Here is a 16,282-nt window from a genome sequence, read left to right as displayed (position 1 = left end):
GTATAATTCTAATTCAATAATTATTTTGATAATATATTAGTTCTATATGTACTAATTAAAAAAGTTGTACAGAAAAAGTTAAAGGTAACACATGTTTTATTTGTTAAGGATTATGTGTGTTCCAGCTAAATAAGTAGTCTGGTTAACTGTATTTGCCTATATGTTTGTATTGGCTCAAATCTCAGTCACCACAGAGCTTTGCAAAGTGATCTGGATGCATAGGCACGAGTTTTACTTAACATGGTCCAGTGCAAAAGTGGAGACTGCTTGATATATATATGCACTATGACACACACACACACCCCATACACAGATAGTAATAAATAGAGTACAGTAAAATAGAGTTAATACTAGAAGTGTAATAAAAATAATCCAATATTTTTTGTTGACTAAGAGGGCACTTGAGGATCTATCTTTCAAGACCATCATGATGGACATTAGTTTTCTTTTAGGCTATAGAATACAGGCAAGGTTTGGAAGTAGAAATAAGTATTACATAATAAAAGACATCTAATAAAAATTGTTTAAAAAAACTTTGCTGTTAGAATGCAGCATGGCACAATGGGAAGAAAAGCATACAGACCTCAGAAGACAGTTTTATGTCAGTTTCTACATGTGTCATTGTGGATTGGTTACCACAATCACCTACCCCAATTAGGATCTTTGTCCAGTTTCTACACTTAGTAGTTGTGAGGATCAAAAGAGATAATATATGTAAAAGTGGTTTGAAGTGCACAACTCATTTTCAAATGTAAGGGTTAATTACTGTTTTCTTTTTATAAATCTCCTTTTCAAAAGGTACAGTACATTTAGTTATTTGAAGCTTCTCATTGTTGATTTCACGATAAGTGGAAGTTTACCATAATCTGTACAGTTTTGTTTCTGTTAAATGTTCCATGTAACTTAATTTTGGAAATAACTAAAGACCATTTTTTAGAAATTCAGATCTTTTGCAATAGAGACTTGTGCCATTCCTTTGTACTTTTCTGCACAAAAAGCCTATCAACAATAGTTTGGGACAATATTTCTCCTCTTAGTAATTTATTGCTATATACTTAGATGTGAATAACTGAAGCTATTCATGATGTATCTCATAATTGTGAAATGAAACATTCAATAAATTAACAGTCTCAGAACTTAACTATTGTCACTGAGGACACTTTTGAATGTACATTTTTGTATCCTTTTCTTTCTTTAGGTTCGAGTCTTCACATCCAAAGGACCTGGGCCATTTTCTGACATAGTAAAGTCCAAAACATCAGGTATTTATTATCTAAAACCTGTGCAAATAACAACTAGTGATTTAAAGACATTTTTGACCCTTCGTATTCTCAGGGATACCCAAGTGCCATCTCTGAGCTGAAATTAATCAATTTTTATCATCACCAAACATGCTTAAATAAACCTCGGCTTAGAGCACCCAGGGAGTCTCCACTGGGACAGGTGTAGTAAACGAACCCAAAGGAGACTCATGGATTTCAAAACGGCCTGATATTGAATCAAGGGATTTTGCTAAAGTTCTTTTTCTCATCCATATCATCTACTTGTTTTTTGTTTGTAGAAATCAGCCCATTTCCATCCCTCATAACTTTTTTTGACAACAAGATAGTTTTGTTAGATATGGATCAAAATCAAGTTGTATGGACATTTCTGGCAGGAGGCCATGTCGGTGCCATGGGCTACACAGCTGATGATGCAGTGGGGTACTATGCTCAGGGAGACGCACTCTTCCACCTCAGCATGCACGATCGGTCCAGCTCGGAGGTATTTCGTTATGTAATGCTTTTGAAAGGAAGTGGAGTATTTGTATATCACACAACCCTGTGATTAAAATGACTAGCCAGTGGTTGAGCCATTAAGATTAGAATGGTTGAAAAGGACAGATGTTGTATAATTATTTAGTCACAAAAGAACTCAGGTTAGGTTTTGTGCAAATGTGACTCGGGCTTAATTTAGCAGTTATTGGGTTTAAGGCACTATGTTACCTGAGATAGAGGTAAAATAGAAAGTCACAGTCCTTGAACAAATCCAGTCTAGTATTAGTTTAACATGAGGAAGACAGTATGGCATGGTGATTAAGAGGGTGAGCTTTGAAATCTGACAACCTAGAATTTAATTCTGACGGTATTACATGCTAGAACTGTGACTGTCAGCCACTTACTTAACCACTGTGGTTGCAGAGTCCCTCATCGTAGGGTGGAGATTAATGAGCTAATCCATGTAAGGCACTTAGCACAATGCCTGGCATGTGGTAGGCATTCACTGAATGTTAGCCAGTGGAGATGACAGGCAGAAGACTGTACGTGCTATGCTGAGGGCAGGATGCAGTGGAATTACAGAGAAAGGATGCTTAATCCAGGACGGAGTGGTGGTGGTACTGGTAGAGTGAAAAGACATCTTGGGTACAAAGATGATGAACCAGGTGAAAGTAGGGGAATAGCTGAGGGAACAGCAAAGTCAGGGAAACCAGAGACCATGGCCTGTTTGGGGAGCTGTAACTAGAAGGAGCTTGGAATGGAGGTGGGAGTGAGAGCCGAGTAAAAGGCAGGTGGTAAAGCTGAAGAAGTGGTCAGGAGCCTGAATATAAGGGACCTTCTTTACTGTGCCAAGGAGTTGAGTATCAATTTTGAAGCCGACATCAAGTCATTCAAGAAATTTAGTGGGTCTTTAACATGATCAAGTGGTGTTTTAGGAAGACCTCTCTGTTAGCAGAGAAGGTTAAGTCTGAGGCAACCAGGAATTATCACAGGAATCCAGACAGGAGATGTTCGGCAGGAAGTGAGAGGCACTGAGGTGAGAGAGGAGATGACAAACTCAGGAGATATTCTAAATGGGACTAATTTACTGTGGGTAGGTAAGGGGAGGAAGAAATCAAAGGTGAACCGTAATTGTTGAGACCAATCTTCAGGTGAGTGCTGGAAATCTGTAAAAAATATAAAACGCAGGCGAAAAGGAGGTTTGGGGGGTGGGGTGATGAATTTTGTTTTCTGAGATCATTCACTTGGAGATGTTCAGTAGGCAGTTTGGTATCTGAATCGGTAACTCGGTGAGAGATCCTGCCTGAAGGCGTGGCTTTGTAGCCCTGGTCTGTGGTTTACAATTGAAGCCATGGTAGTTGAATTTCACCAGGGAAAATGCATAATGTGAGAAGAAGAACAATGTCACAGTGGTACACGATCCAGAGTTATGGAGGGTTTGGATTACAAAAGAGAAGTGCAGTAAATAAGCAATATGAGAGATCGCAAAAAAAGTCCTCGGATTTGAAGAAAATGACTACTATCTTCTCGGCTATGCTTTCTACCTGTTAAGATTTTCCGAGATGCACTGGTTTTTGATATCACAATTATTGCAATTGACTGGATTTCAAGGCACCTCTACTTTGTGCTGAAAGAATCACAAAACGGAATACAAATATTTGATGTTGATCTTGAAAACAAGGTGAAATGCCCCAGGAAACTGAAAATTTGCAACAGAAATTCAACAATAATCTCTTTTTCTGTGTATCCCTTTTTAAGGTATGTGAAGTGTGTCTGTTTCTATTGTGATGAAATAGACATAGAAATATTTAATGTGATATCTTTGGTTTAGTATTAGAGTCAATGATGGGACAAAAATATGCTTAATGTTCTTGATGTCAACTTATAGTAAGTAATTCTCCATATAAATGATGAGGCCACAACCACCGATATCTAAAATGAATCCATACTGACAATTCCACTAACCTGAAGTTAGGTTAATTACCAGCAGGAAACCAAAGCAAATTTTTATGCCAGTGAATTTAATATTATCCCCAGTTGTAAGGATAAGAAGGGGACCGAGACAGTGGCAGGAAATGAGCAAGAGATGGACAGGCAGCATGTTTTGCACAGCAAATGCTATTCTGGGCTCATCCATCTTTAATTAATGTCCTCATGAGATGAATTTTAAGGCCTCCATTCAGCAACTGAATAGCAGTTTCTCAGGCTTGAAAGAGAGATTTTGTTTGTGCCATAAGCATGGTTATAGTCTATCTTGAAACTAGATTGGTAACTAGTATTAAGAAGCAGAGACAAACTTGAGAGGAAAGGAATGGAGATGGTGTTGATGAAAAATATGCAAATATATTTCATATTTAGAGCCAGTAATGAGCCATTTAATACAATGTCTAAGGTCATTATAGTCCAAGGCTTTCGTTGTAAACACATTTATTTAGGAGTCACTGGAAAATGTTACAAACTAGACTTCTTGTGACCTCTTCCATCAGAGGGTTATTGGCCCCACAATCATTATAAATGATTGATCTTCATTAGAAACTGATATTTGCAATGATATATTTTACTCATTAAGTTGGAGGGCCTTTTTTTTTTTTTTTTTTTTTTGCTGTAGTCGCCTGTATTGGACAGAAGTTTCTAATTTTGGATCGCAGATCTTCTACTACAGTATTATCAACCAGACCTTGCACCGAATTCTGCAACCCCCAGCTATAAACCATCCAAACGGAAGGAGCCAATGTTCTTGCAATGTGACTGAATTCGAGTTAAGTGGAGTGATGACTATTGATACCTCTGACCTAAAGAAACCGCGGATATACTTTGTCAAAGGACAAGAGATCTGGGCAATGGATCTGGAAGGATGTCACTGTTGGCAAGTTATCATCCTGCCTGCTCTGCTTGGTACGATACTCACGTGTGTACGTAGATCTTCACTAGTAGTGGCAGCCCTTCTGTCCCGTTAAAAAGGGGTTATGTTCAACATATACTGAAAAGAATACACACACACACACACACACACACAGACACACGGTATTTGCTCCAGAGCATGCCAGATATTTTTGTAGAATTCAAGTTATTTTCAGGCAAATTGTGCATAGGCATTCACATAATTTTTTGGGTCTGTGGGGGGCTGTTTTTTGCTGTTATTTCACAATTAACAGAACTACAGCTTATTGAGCTCAACTATGTATTCTAAGCAGGCTACTAAATGCTTTCTCTCATTTCATCTTCAAAACGCCTCAGTGAAGTAGACACTAGTATCCACATTTTACAGATGAGGAAATCAAAGCTGATAAAGGTTAGGTAACTTGTCCAAAGGGCCGTAGTTAATAGAGGAGCTGGGGTTTGAAACCAGGCCTAACTACCACATCCCTGATCTTCCTACCAGTACTCCACTCCCATGTTGATGATCTCATTGCCTCCACATTCAGCATGACTTGGTCAATACTTGACAGGTCTATCTGTTGAAATTCACAAGCTTGTGGAGGAAATATTTGAAAGTCTAAAGTTATTTGGAAGTCTCATGATGAGGAGTAATTGCAAAAGAAAAAAAAAAAACAGTCTAAGTACCCCCATATATCCTTAAGGGTCTAGTCCTCACTGTCCAATATAGTAATCACTAATCGCAAGTGGTGATTTAAGTTTAAATTAATTAAAATTAAATAAAGTTCAAAATTTAATTCCTCAGCCACACTAGTCGCATTTTAAATGCTGAAAACGCACAAGTGGCTAATGGTTACTGTATTGGGCAGCACAGATATAAAATATTTCCATCATCAAAAGTGCAATTGGGCATTGCTGGTCTATATAGTAAAAGTTTGAAATTGCAAATGTATGTGCGTGTTACCGCTGCATGCATGGCTTTACTGGCATGTTACCCAGAGCCTTTCAGAAACAATGCCAGTGTACTTTGAACGGGCTTAACCATAGCGATGGGCTAACCATAGAGATGGGCTAACTGTAGCGATGTTTGGAACTTCTCTTATTAGGAGAATAACTTGTTTCTGTTGAATCTGTGACAAAGACTCTTTCCTTGATCAAACATTGCTTTTTTTTTTTCCTCTTTGGCCACACCACGAGGCTTGCTGGATTTTAGTTCTCTGACCAGGGATGGAACCTGTGTCTCCTGCAATGGAAGCACAGAGTTCAGAGTCCTAACCACTGGACTGCCAGGGAAGTCGTTGATCCAACTTTAGTTATGCTCCTGTGAACCCTTTTCTCAACCAGGCCTCAGACTTGACCTTCTATGTCCATCCTTGCTGAGTCCAGTTTTAGCAAGAATCTTGCCTAATCAGTTTAGAGAGAATCCCTCACCCTTGGTATCTGATCAAGTTCCTCATCTCCCACCTTTGACGTTCTTGGCTTGCCTTTAGTAAAAATCCTATTAGGCCAATTTAGCAAGAATCCCCCTCCCCTTGATGTCTCCTCTTAGTAATTTTCTGTCTTTGTTGTATCTGGAGTTGTGCACATCCCCTATTGCAATATTGCAACAGCCTTGATTGAAGTCTTCCTTACCATTTAAACAAGTGTCAGAATAATTTTTCTTTAACATCTGATACACAAGAATTATCTAATGGGCCACTATATTATAGATATAGAACTAGTCAGTCTTTCATGAAGCCACAACTGAAATCCATAATCTAAAAATTAGAAAATTAGGATGACTTTAGAAATCATTTAGCTGATGTAATATTGGAAGAAATCCCCTCTACAGAAACAGCCTTTTTTGAGCACCTGTTTATTTTTTTTAATAAATTTATTTATTTATTTATTTTATTGGCTGTGTTGGGTCTTTTTTGCTGTGCACGGGCTTTCTTTTTAGTTGCGGTGAGTGGGGGCTACTCTTGGTTGTGGCATGCGGGCTCCTCATTGCCGTGGCTTCTCTTGTTGCAGAGCACGGGCTCTAGGTGCGTGGGCTTCAGTAGTTGCAGCACATGGGCTCAATAGTTGTGGCTCATGGGCTCTAAAGCGCAGGCTCAATAGTTGTGGCACATGGGCTTAGTTGCTCCACGGCATGTGGAATCTTCCTGGAGCAGGGCTCAAATCCATGTCTCCTGCATTGGCAGGCGGGTTCTCAACCACTGCGCCACTTAGGAAGCCCTGAGGACCTGTTTATAAAACAATTTACTACCTTATAAAGAAGTCTGTTTAATTTTTGTGCAACTCTAAACACTGGATATTTTTCTTAAGGTTAGCCAGTTTTCTCCCCATTCCTCTTATTCATTTGCCTGATTTCTGATGTTTAAATTTACAAAGAATAAATCACTTTCCACATGATAACCACTCAGCTATGTGGAAACAGCTGTCACAGCCCTTGCTGAGCTTTAGAGGAAAAAATGGAAGTATCTATAAGTACTCCTTAGGTGGTGTGGCTTCTAGATCTTTCTTTGCCCTAGTCACCTTCCTGAGGTTTCACTCTAGCTGCTTAATCCTCTTAAATGTTGCACCATAATGACGCACTATACTTTCAGTATGTTCTGGTCAGCGCAGAGGGCCTCTGACTTCCTCGGTCTTCTTTTACTGCAGCTAAAAGCGACATCAGGTCTTTGGGCTGCCTGCCATTTGAAGAACCCATAGTCTTATTCATGTTAACTATTATTAAGCCAGGTTTCTTCCATTCCTTATTTACAGATTTAATTTTAACCTTGAATTTAGGATGTTATATTTGTTGCTGTTAAATTTCAATCCATTTCATGATTCTTTTGTGATATTTTTGAACATTAAGTCAAAGACAATGTACTAGTGACAGGAAGAATCATGTATTATCTGCAGTTTGATAAATATGTTTATTATGCATTCATTCTAAACCATTGATAAAAATATTGAGCAAGGCACTAAGCCCTGTGCCTCATGTAATACCTCCCTTCAGTTGCTGCTGTTTGACGTGCAGTCATACAGCTAAGTTTTAAATCCTGGCCCGGCCCTTGACTGACTTTGTGGCCTTAAGGGGATTATTTTACTCCTCCAAGCCTCAGTCTCCACTTCTACAAAATAAGGCTATTTGCTTTGTTGGCTGGATATGGAGCTAAAATGAGAAAATAACTGTAAAATCCTTAGGCTAATGACATAAAAGTATTATTTTTTCATACTGAAATAATAGACAGATTCAACATTTATCAGTTATGCTACAGAAAAAGGATTTCACATATTGCTTAGAGCAGAAAATGTCAGATATGTATTTTGTCCTTTATCTTCTTTATTTTCTGCTTTTCATCAACAGGAAAAACGCTTGTTAGCTTAACTGTGGATGGGGAATTTCTATATTGGATCTCCACAGCAAAGGACAGCACACAGATTTACCAAGCAAAGAAAAACAATGGGACCATCCTCTCCCAGGTGGAGGCCCTAAGGAGCAAGCATATCTTGGTTTACAGCTCAGTTCTGCAGCCTTTTCCGGGTAAGAAAGTCCCATTCCTAATCAGCGTGTTCTCCCAGTTTAGGGTCAGGAAAATTTCAAATGTCTCTTCTTCCAGGGCTGTCCCTCCAGCTCTTTGTTGTGCTCTCAGCATTGCTCCGAACGGTCAGGGTTTGGTGCATGCACGCTGCGATTGCCGTTTGCCCTGGGTCGTAATTTATCTCTATCTGTATACGTGGCTTGGGCTGTGGCAGACCACTTTAGACATGGGAAACCCTTGTGCTATCATTCTCTCTTTCTGTCCTCTTTGTCTCCTCAGTCCCATAATTTCCCTTCTTTTTGTCTTTTTTCTCTCCTGAGGATATTTTAGACCTCCCTGGGGTTTCAGAAAGCTTTGCATAACATTTCAGGTCTTTTTCAAGGTAAAATGCCTTATGTATTATAGTATTAGATGTGTCAACCATTTAACATGTGTATATTTGTGTTACCATTTTTATCAATTTCTATCTTGTTTGTTGAATGTGTCACTCATTAAGTTTTTAGTATTGTACCCTTCACTCTATTTTCCCCACAAATCCTCTGCATTTTCTACAATGCAATGACTTTTAGGAATGCACGTATCACATTATGGCAGAACTGACTATATATTTTTTGCTGAGATTCATAATAAAATAAATGTTTGAAATATAAAAACCAACCAACCAAAACAAAAACCGCACTACATAGACTCATGGGTGACATTCAAACCGAAAGTGGTTTCTGAGTTTTTTTTCTCAAGCGCTCTCTGCCATTAAAGTCACAACATTGGGACTTCCCTGGTGGTGCAGTGGTTGGGAGTCTGCCTGCCAGTGCAGGGGTTGAGCCTGGGTCCAGGAAGATCCCACATACTGCAGAGCAACTAAGCCCGTGCACCACAACTAGTGAGCCTGTGCTCTAGGGCCCTTGAGCCACAACTACTGAGCCTGCATGCTGCAACTACTGAAGCCCATGCGCCTAGAGCCCATGCTCTGCAACAAGAGAAGCCACTGCAGTGAGAAACCTGCACACTGCAATGAAGAGTAGCCCTTGCTCACCACAACTAGAGAAAAGCCCACCCACAGCAATGAAGACCCAACACAGCCTAAACAAACAAATAAATAAAAGTTAAAAAAAAAAAAGTCACAATGTCATTCCAAATTCAGTTTAATTTCCTCTCAGGGAGGGACAGAAATGAATAAAACAAACTCTCTTTACTTAGTGTATTCAGTTACAAAAGATGTAAGTTATACAAGGTGAAAACATGGAAGAACTTAAAAATAAGCTGAGTGCATATTTTGGTAAAATAATTCATTTAAGAGATTTAAAATGTCCACGCAATATCTGTTTGAGGTTGAACATGCATGCATATCCCTAGAAATAAAAGTCATAACATCAGATTTCATAATTGGAATTCACTGAAAAATATGATTGATATAAGGCTCTCATTACTTTCTTCAAAATAAGAAAGGGTCAACTTACTTTGCTATTTACTATCTAGTTACGTTAAGTAAGGGTAGTTTAGTTCCACCTGCTGGACATTGTAAGCAATTACCAGTTATTTTGCCCCTTTTTACGCCCCTCCCCAGGCATTTAACGTGTTCAAAATGCATGAAAAAAAGTGTCTTCCTGTCCAGAATAACATTTCCAGCACTCCAATATATCATACCTTATCATACCTTTTTATATATATCATACCTTATCATACCTTTTTATATATATCATATTGGATATGTACCCAATATATCATACCTTTTTATTTATTAAATAAAAATAGATATGATATTATCCTTGATGTTAGATAAATCTGTCTCTCTCTTATACATATGTGTGTGTGTATTTAATCTTTTTTATTATTATTTTAGATAGACAGTTTCTATCTCTAGCTTCAGATATTGCAGAGCCAACTATACTTAACACCACTAACACCAGCCTCACAATCAGACTACCACCTGCCCGGACAAACCTCACGTGGGTTGGCCTCACCAGCCCCACTCCCACATACCTGGTTTATTACAAAGAAGTAAATGAGAGGAAGAACAGCTCTGAACTGAAAGAGAGAATGCTGGTAAGGTTGGAGCCAGTTGTCTTTGTCTTTTCACAAGGTGCCTTTTTTTGATATCAAAACATACTGTGTTCTAGTCTCTTGTCTACGAGTAAGTTAAGCTTCAAGGAAGTATATTTAATCAGTTGGTAGATTGCCCTATGATGACTGTCTCCTGAGTGTCCTGAAAGAACTGGGCTCGTTGCCTCTCTGATTATCTAATTATCCCCAGAAAATGATAGAGACTTGTTTTTGTGACCATTCCAGCAGATTGAGGGGTAAGAAATGAATTGGACAGAAAGAACGTTTCTGTAGACCTCTCCTCCATAGCATATAGCTAATGTAAAAATTGTACTTTACATTTTTGTTTATTTTCTGTGTTGTGAAATGTGCTGTTATGCAGAGACTATGTTTTTACTCATCGTATTCCTAGCACCTAGCTTACTACTTGGCCTTGTATAGGCATTTACTGGATATTTCTTGAATGAATGAATGGACACAATTCATTCCATCACTGGCACTGGTGTTCCGGTTGTCTTTGTGATGAAATCATACGTATCCAGGATTTTTCTTTGTGTTTATTTTCTAATCAAGTCTCAAGATGAACTTGACCATCATCTATTGGAGGTTAGGCACTATATACTTTCTTTCTGATTCTTGTTACTTCCTTCATTTTATCTATTTAAAAAATATTTATTTTTAAATTTGTCTATTTTAAGCTTACTTTGCACATTTCTAAAAGGAGTTGTTTCACAGACAGCTTGGATCACCTGGCTGACCAAGACTGGGTTCCTGGTATTGGACATTTCTCCTGTTAGAGCTAATCTATCTTATTGTCTTCACACTGATTAATATGGGTCAAAGGCAGTGAGTGGTTCTCAATCTTGACAGATGATTCCAAAGTGTAACAAAGTTGAGAACCATTAGTCTAAGGAAAGCCTTTTTAGTTTCTTAAACTTTATTTCTAAGAATAATTAGATAATGTAGCTTAATCTTTTATTGAATTTCTAATGCATTGCTAATAAGATAGTGTCCTCTGGGAATTTAGCATCCTGTGTGAAATGATTATGTCACAATTGACTAAGGGCTGCCAATTATTTGGCATTTATTCCTGGAGACATTAAACAACTCAGGTCTGGGCAGACTAAGACAGTGAAGATTGTCACTCATGATCCAAGGTTAAAAAATAAATGAAAAGTTTTGAGGCTTTTACTTTTTTCTCTGTTTGATTAAATAATTTCTCCCCATTTGTACAGAAAGTAAGAATCAGACACTGATTTTTTAAAATTAATTACAGGAATTTCAGGAGAGTATAGCCCTTATTGAAGGTTTACAACCATTTTCAACATATATGATACAGATAGCTGTAAAGAATTATTATTCAGATCCTTTGGAACAATTACCTCTGGGAAAAGAGATTTGGGGAAAAACTAAAAGTGGAGGTGAGTTATGGGCGTGGTGTGGGTTTCTAGAGTGGAATTTTGCAATATATGTGATTGTGTGTGCCTATATTTGGTTTTTATCTGGATGCTAAGTCATCTTTATTTTGTGAGCTTTTTTAAGCTTAATAAGAGAAATGTATTTGTAGAATAATATTCTGATGACGATTTTTACTCTAACACCAGAAGATAATGGATAATATTCCATCAAAATGAAAAGCAACAATATGGCAAAACATCATAATTGATTCTGTGTGGCTGGAAACACATTCTTTGGTCTTACCACACAGTGTCACTCTCTTCCCATGTATTTCTAGGTCTCTGTACATGTGGTGAGACCTAGGAGAGCCAAGACTTTTCTCTATGTGAATTGTACCGAGGCTACTGAGATGTAAAGTCATACAACATCATTGCCTTAAAGAAAATGAATTTAGAACCTAAAAGGCGATTATTATGAGGGGATGTCATTTCTTTCACATTTCTCTGATGCCATTCACAAAACTCACCCGAATTGGCTTATTCATCATTGGCCATATCCTTGAGCTAGAGTTAGAGAATGATTTAGTCATTAGGCAAAAATAAGCAAGAGCCTTTCAGGCGGCCTGTTAACTTACTATCATATAAGAGGCGGCTTTCCTTCGGAGCCTCTGTCATTCACTCTGCTCACATGATATGCCTATTCCTCAACCAAGACCCCATTGCTTCTTTCCATCTTTCAGTGCTGTTACAACATCCCTTATAGTGTGCTGCTATTTATTTCAGTACCAGAGGCGGTTTGGCTCATTAATGCAACCGTGCAGTCGGACACCAGCCTCGTCATATCCTGGAGAGAATCTCACAAGCCAAATGGACCCGAAGAGTCAGTCCGCTATCAGGTGGCGATCTCTCATCTGGCTCCCATTCCCAAGACTCCTCTAAGGCAAAGTGAATATCCAGATGGGAGGCTCTCTCTCCTTGTTACTAGACTGTCTGGTGGGAAACTCTATGTGTTAAAGGTACGGCGAGTGTGTGGGGTACTTTAATTGCCATTCTTAGATGCAAGATTCTAGAAAGGTTAAGCAATTGTTCTTTTTTACGAAAAGGTTCTGGCCTGCCATGCTGAGGAAATGTGGTGCTCGGAGAGTCATCCTGTCACTGTGGAAACGTTTGACACACCAGAGAAACCTTATGCCTTGATTCCAGGAAATACTAGCTTGCGATTAGATTGGAAGTCTCCATCTAATGTTCACCTCAACAGCTTTTGGTTTGAACTCCAAAAGGTGCATCTTACTGTACACTTTTAATGCAAATCTTTGCTTTATGCTATAGAGTAAATCAAAAAGCCTTTAAAAAATATCTCTAGGGCATTCAATTGTATAAATAAGCAATATATTTGACTTTCATTGATTCAGTTTTGCCAGATAGAAGCGGTGAGCTATCTAGACTAATTTCTGATAGAAAAAATTCCCAGAGAGATTAATTTGCTCTTAAAAGGCTTTATGTAAAAGGATATAAATTATGGTTTACTGGTTTCATAATGTTTTACTTACTTTGGATGTTATCAGCATGGTTCTCTGGTTTAAAGACCATAGCAATTTGGTGTTTTCTATGGAAAAAAAAAGGAAAGGAATGAACAAACACAAACCTAAAACTTTGTTTCGGAAGGTTCTTTCAACCATTTAGGGGCTGTATAGCAACGAGAGAGATATAAAATATAAAACTAGTTTATTCTAAACTAGCTTGATCTTGGCTTGTAAACTTTAAATGGTTCCTCATCAGAAAATCTTCATGTTTTAACCAATGTAAAAATATCCACTGAATTTAAGCATCAATTCACCTAATTAATTCACTGCTAGGGAAAATCTACATTGATTTTTATATTGATACACAATAGATGATTAAGTTTTTATAATTGTGACGTGTCATTTTTCACTATTATATATTCGTGTGTCCACATTTGTAAAGATTGGTTAGGAGTGTTTTGTTTAGTGGGAACTTAAAACAAATCAGTATAGTCATCACCTCACTTTTCTTTAAAAATGGAGTTGCTTCCCAGAGGTTTTAAAATTTTACTATATAAAATATTTTTTATAATCTTGTCCTTTTAGATAAAAACTGTGAAAATATAAAACAGCAGTGAATATTAAGTTGATAAGACCAAAGACCATAGTTTAATTGGGCTTTTTCCATTGAGCATGTTTATGACGATTTGTTGCCTGTTTAAAAGAGGTCATTTCATAAAAATTCAGTTTTAAATTGGAGAGACTGAAGGATCAGCTTTCTGGGGACATCTATTAAAGTAAGCCTAATGCAGTTCAGTTTGAAGTCAAGGGGAGGGATGTAACGTTCATTTCCCAGATCAAAGATGTGAACTGAGGAAGGGACCTTAGAGGTGATGACTACAGCCTCTTGTCTTACTGATGAGAAGCAGGAGACCCAGACAGGCGGTCCGATGAGTCAGATATCACAGCTGGGCAGGGGAGGACCCTCAGGGCTGACTCATCCCTACAGAGGTTCTCCCTGCTCCATCCATGGAAGGAACATGTGTCATCGTCACCCCACCCGACTTCTCAAAGTTTGGGAGAGGGGCAGTAGACGGGGCCGCCTGGTTCAGTCCTCATGACTTTCATGTGATGTATTTTCTTCCAAAACTCCCCCTACACTTGCTCAGCACAGGTTCCAGATAGACCACTTAAGGAATCATGAAGCTGAAAATGTAAGATAGTAATTTCTACATCTGTGACAACCTACAAGTACTAATTGATGAGCACATAGAAGGTTGTCCTGAGGGGACTGGTGATGACATCTAGTCGGAAAGGTCTATTTCTTTTGAGCAACTTGAACCTACCTCATAATCATAGGACAGCTAGGAATGGTCCTCTAACTCTGCATTGAAACTCTGAGTGGTGAGTGATGAGGGTGAATATGTGCATTTTAATAAATCTTTTTCCTTTTTTTCCTTTTTTTTTTTTTTTTAGAAAGGAAAGGAGAAAGGGATAAACTTCCAGTCTTCCTCTTTTCCTTACATGGAGAAATGACCAAATTAGAGCACAAGGCTAAATTTTTATCTTGGTCTTAAATTTCATAATTCTTTATCACAGCAATGTTTAGAAGAAGAACATATTCAATTTAAGGTTGAGGAAAAACAAATAATTTTGCTTTGATAAATTTTTTTCATGGAAATTCATTAAAATTGTCTTTTTCTCAGCTGTGCAGGGGAATCCCTACCAGAACCAAACACTCCTGAAGTCTCAGCCTCTGAGACATCATAGTCTGCACCATTTCCCCCACACTCTTGCCCAGTAATTTGGAAATCCTCTGCGGTGGCCTCTCCCCCGTGCTTGTTGGCCTCTGATGAACGGAAGATCCCAAATCCCTTGTGATTTACTGGGGTAGCCTGTGGCACCTCTCCAAGTTGGTGGTCTACCCAGAACATTCATTGCTGTGGTGAGATCAATACCCTACAGTTTTCCAGCAAAACCATTGGTCAGACATCTCCCTGACATTCCAAGGAGCTCTGATAATTTCTGGATGGTATGAAATTTGGGGCCATCTCGACTATTCACTGAAGGTTTCTATGACAGAGCATTAAGGAGACAGGACCGAAAAAAGGCTAAAATTTTTGAGCCAGGACTCAGCATTTCTCTCTCTCTCCCTCCCCCTCTCTCCCTCTCTCTGTCTCTGTCTCTGTCTCTCTCAGAAAGTTCAGAATAAATATTAAGGACCTAGTGCATCTGTTTCATTAGGCTATATGTCTCAATGGGATTGAGACATAGTTTAACAGGCAATGTCTCTGACATCAGCATTTCTGGGTTTTTTTTTTTTTCTTTCATTCCTTCTGTTCCTCTTTCTTTTTGCAACGAGGTGGTCTACTTCCTGAAGGTGCTATAGAGAATCATTTCTAACTGAATAGAAAACTAATATAAAGTGCCCATTCAATGAAATGGCATGACCTTGCGAGCGCTAAATGAAAAAGGAGATGTAAAGTAAGGTTTATTTATGGAAACTGACCTTCTTAGGAAACTCTACTGGGGAAAATACACGAAGAACCCTTGACAGAATGCCACATCCTCTGTCTTTTCCTATTTGTACACTGAAAAAAAATCATCATTTTCAGACAAGATATTAAGGGTCCAAATATACAGATTTTTTTTAAAAAGCAGTGTTTCAAAGAAAGAAGTTTAAGGTAACTATAATTAGAGACCCAGTGAAACGAAAGTAACATTTCCTATATTTAACTTCTAACCTTGCTACTTTGTGACTGAGTGATGGTGGGCAAAAATTCCCTTCTTTTAGGGAACTAGGCTTCCTATGCATAAATATAAGGATGTTGGTTAGATAGATGTCTGAAGAGGGTTTGGGGAGGAAAATGTAAATGTTTTAATTTACAAGCCACTGTGGACTTCTTCAAAGAATCAAAATACATAAAAATATTATTGCTTTGAAATTAGCAAATCCGCGGAACTGAAAGTATCATTGTTTTGATCCATCATTTCCCCTCAGATTTGAATTTGCGTTCTCAGCCATCCTGATGTAATAAAGATGTCTAGGATTACGGATAACAAGAGGTCAAGCTCTGAATCCTCCCTGATGATATGTAGTCAGAGGTGCACATCCCACCTTGGACTTACCCTAAGGACCATCATTCAAGTCACTTATAGCTTGTTATAAAAAATAAAATTGCTGTCAGTGGCAGGGA

At 38.3% G+C, this 16,282-nt stretch overlaps 1 protein-coding gene and 1 long non-coding RNA gene across 3 annotated transcripts in view; one reads left to right on the top strand and one right to left on the bottom strand.

Moving 5' to 3' along the window:
• Positions 1-16,282, bottom strand: part of LOC130855431 (uncharacterized) — a 67,684-nt gene that overhangs the window by 2,477 nt on the left and 48,925 nt on the right. Inside the window, exon 3 of the long non-coding RNA XR_009054319.1 lies at positions 13,134-13,189. This is a non-coding gene — a long non-coding RNA (uncharacterized LOC130855431). The remainder of the gene's footprint in view (positions 1-13,133; positions 13,190-16,282) is intronic.
• The window catches only part of ROS1 (ROS proto-oncogene 1, receptor tyrosine kinase), a 115,269-nt gene that overhangs the window by 63,809 nt on the left and 35,178 nt on the right, over positions 1-16,282 (top strand). For both annotated transcript variants that reach the window (XM_057739096.1, XM_057739095.1), the window contains exons 23-31: positions 1,199-1,262; positions 1,562-1,764; positions 3,310-3,515; positions 4,366-4,652; positions 7,972-8,148; positions 9,987-10,189; positions 11,463-11,607; positions 12,367-12,599; positions 12,687-12,863. In XM_057739096.1, coding sequence (XP_057595079.1) covers positions 1,199-1,262; positions 1,562-1,764; positions 3,310-3,515; positions 4,366-4,652; positions 7,972-8,148; positions 9,987-10,189; positions 11,463-11,607; positions 12,367-12,599; positions 12,687-12,863 — 1,695 coding nt within the window. The remainder of the gene's footprint in view (positions 1-1,198; positions 1,263-1,561; positions 1,765-3,309; positions 3,516-4,365; positions 4,653-7,971; positions 8,149-9,986; positions 10,190-11,462; positions 11,608-12,366; positions 12,600-12,686; positions 12,864-16,282) is intronic.

This window comes from Hippopotamus amphibius, chromosome 6, assembly GCF_030028045.1.
Source record: "Hippopotamus amphibius kiboko isolate mHipAmp2 chromosome 6, mHipAmp2.hap2, whole genome shotgun sequence".
Taxonomy (NCBI): Eukaryota; Metazoa; Chordata; class Mammalia; order Artiodactyla; family Hippopotamidae; genus Hippopotamus; species Hippopotamus amphibius.
Note: the sequence above shows the minus strand (reverse complement) of the source record. Positions and strands in the feature narration are given on the sequence as shown.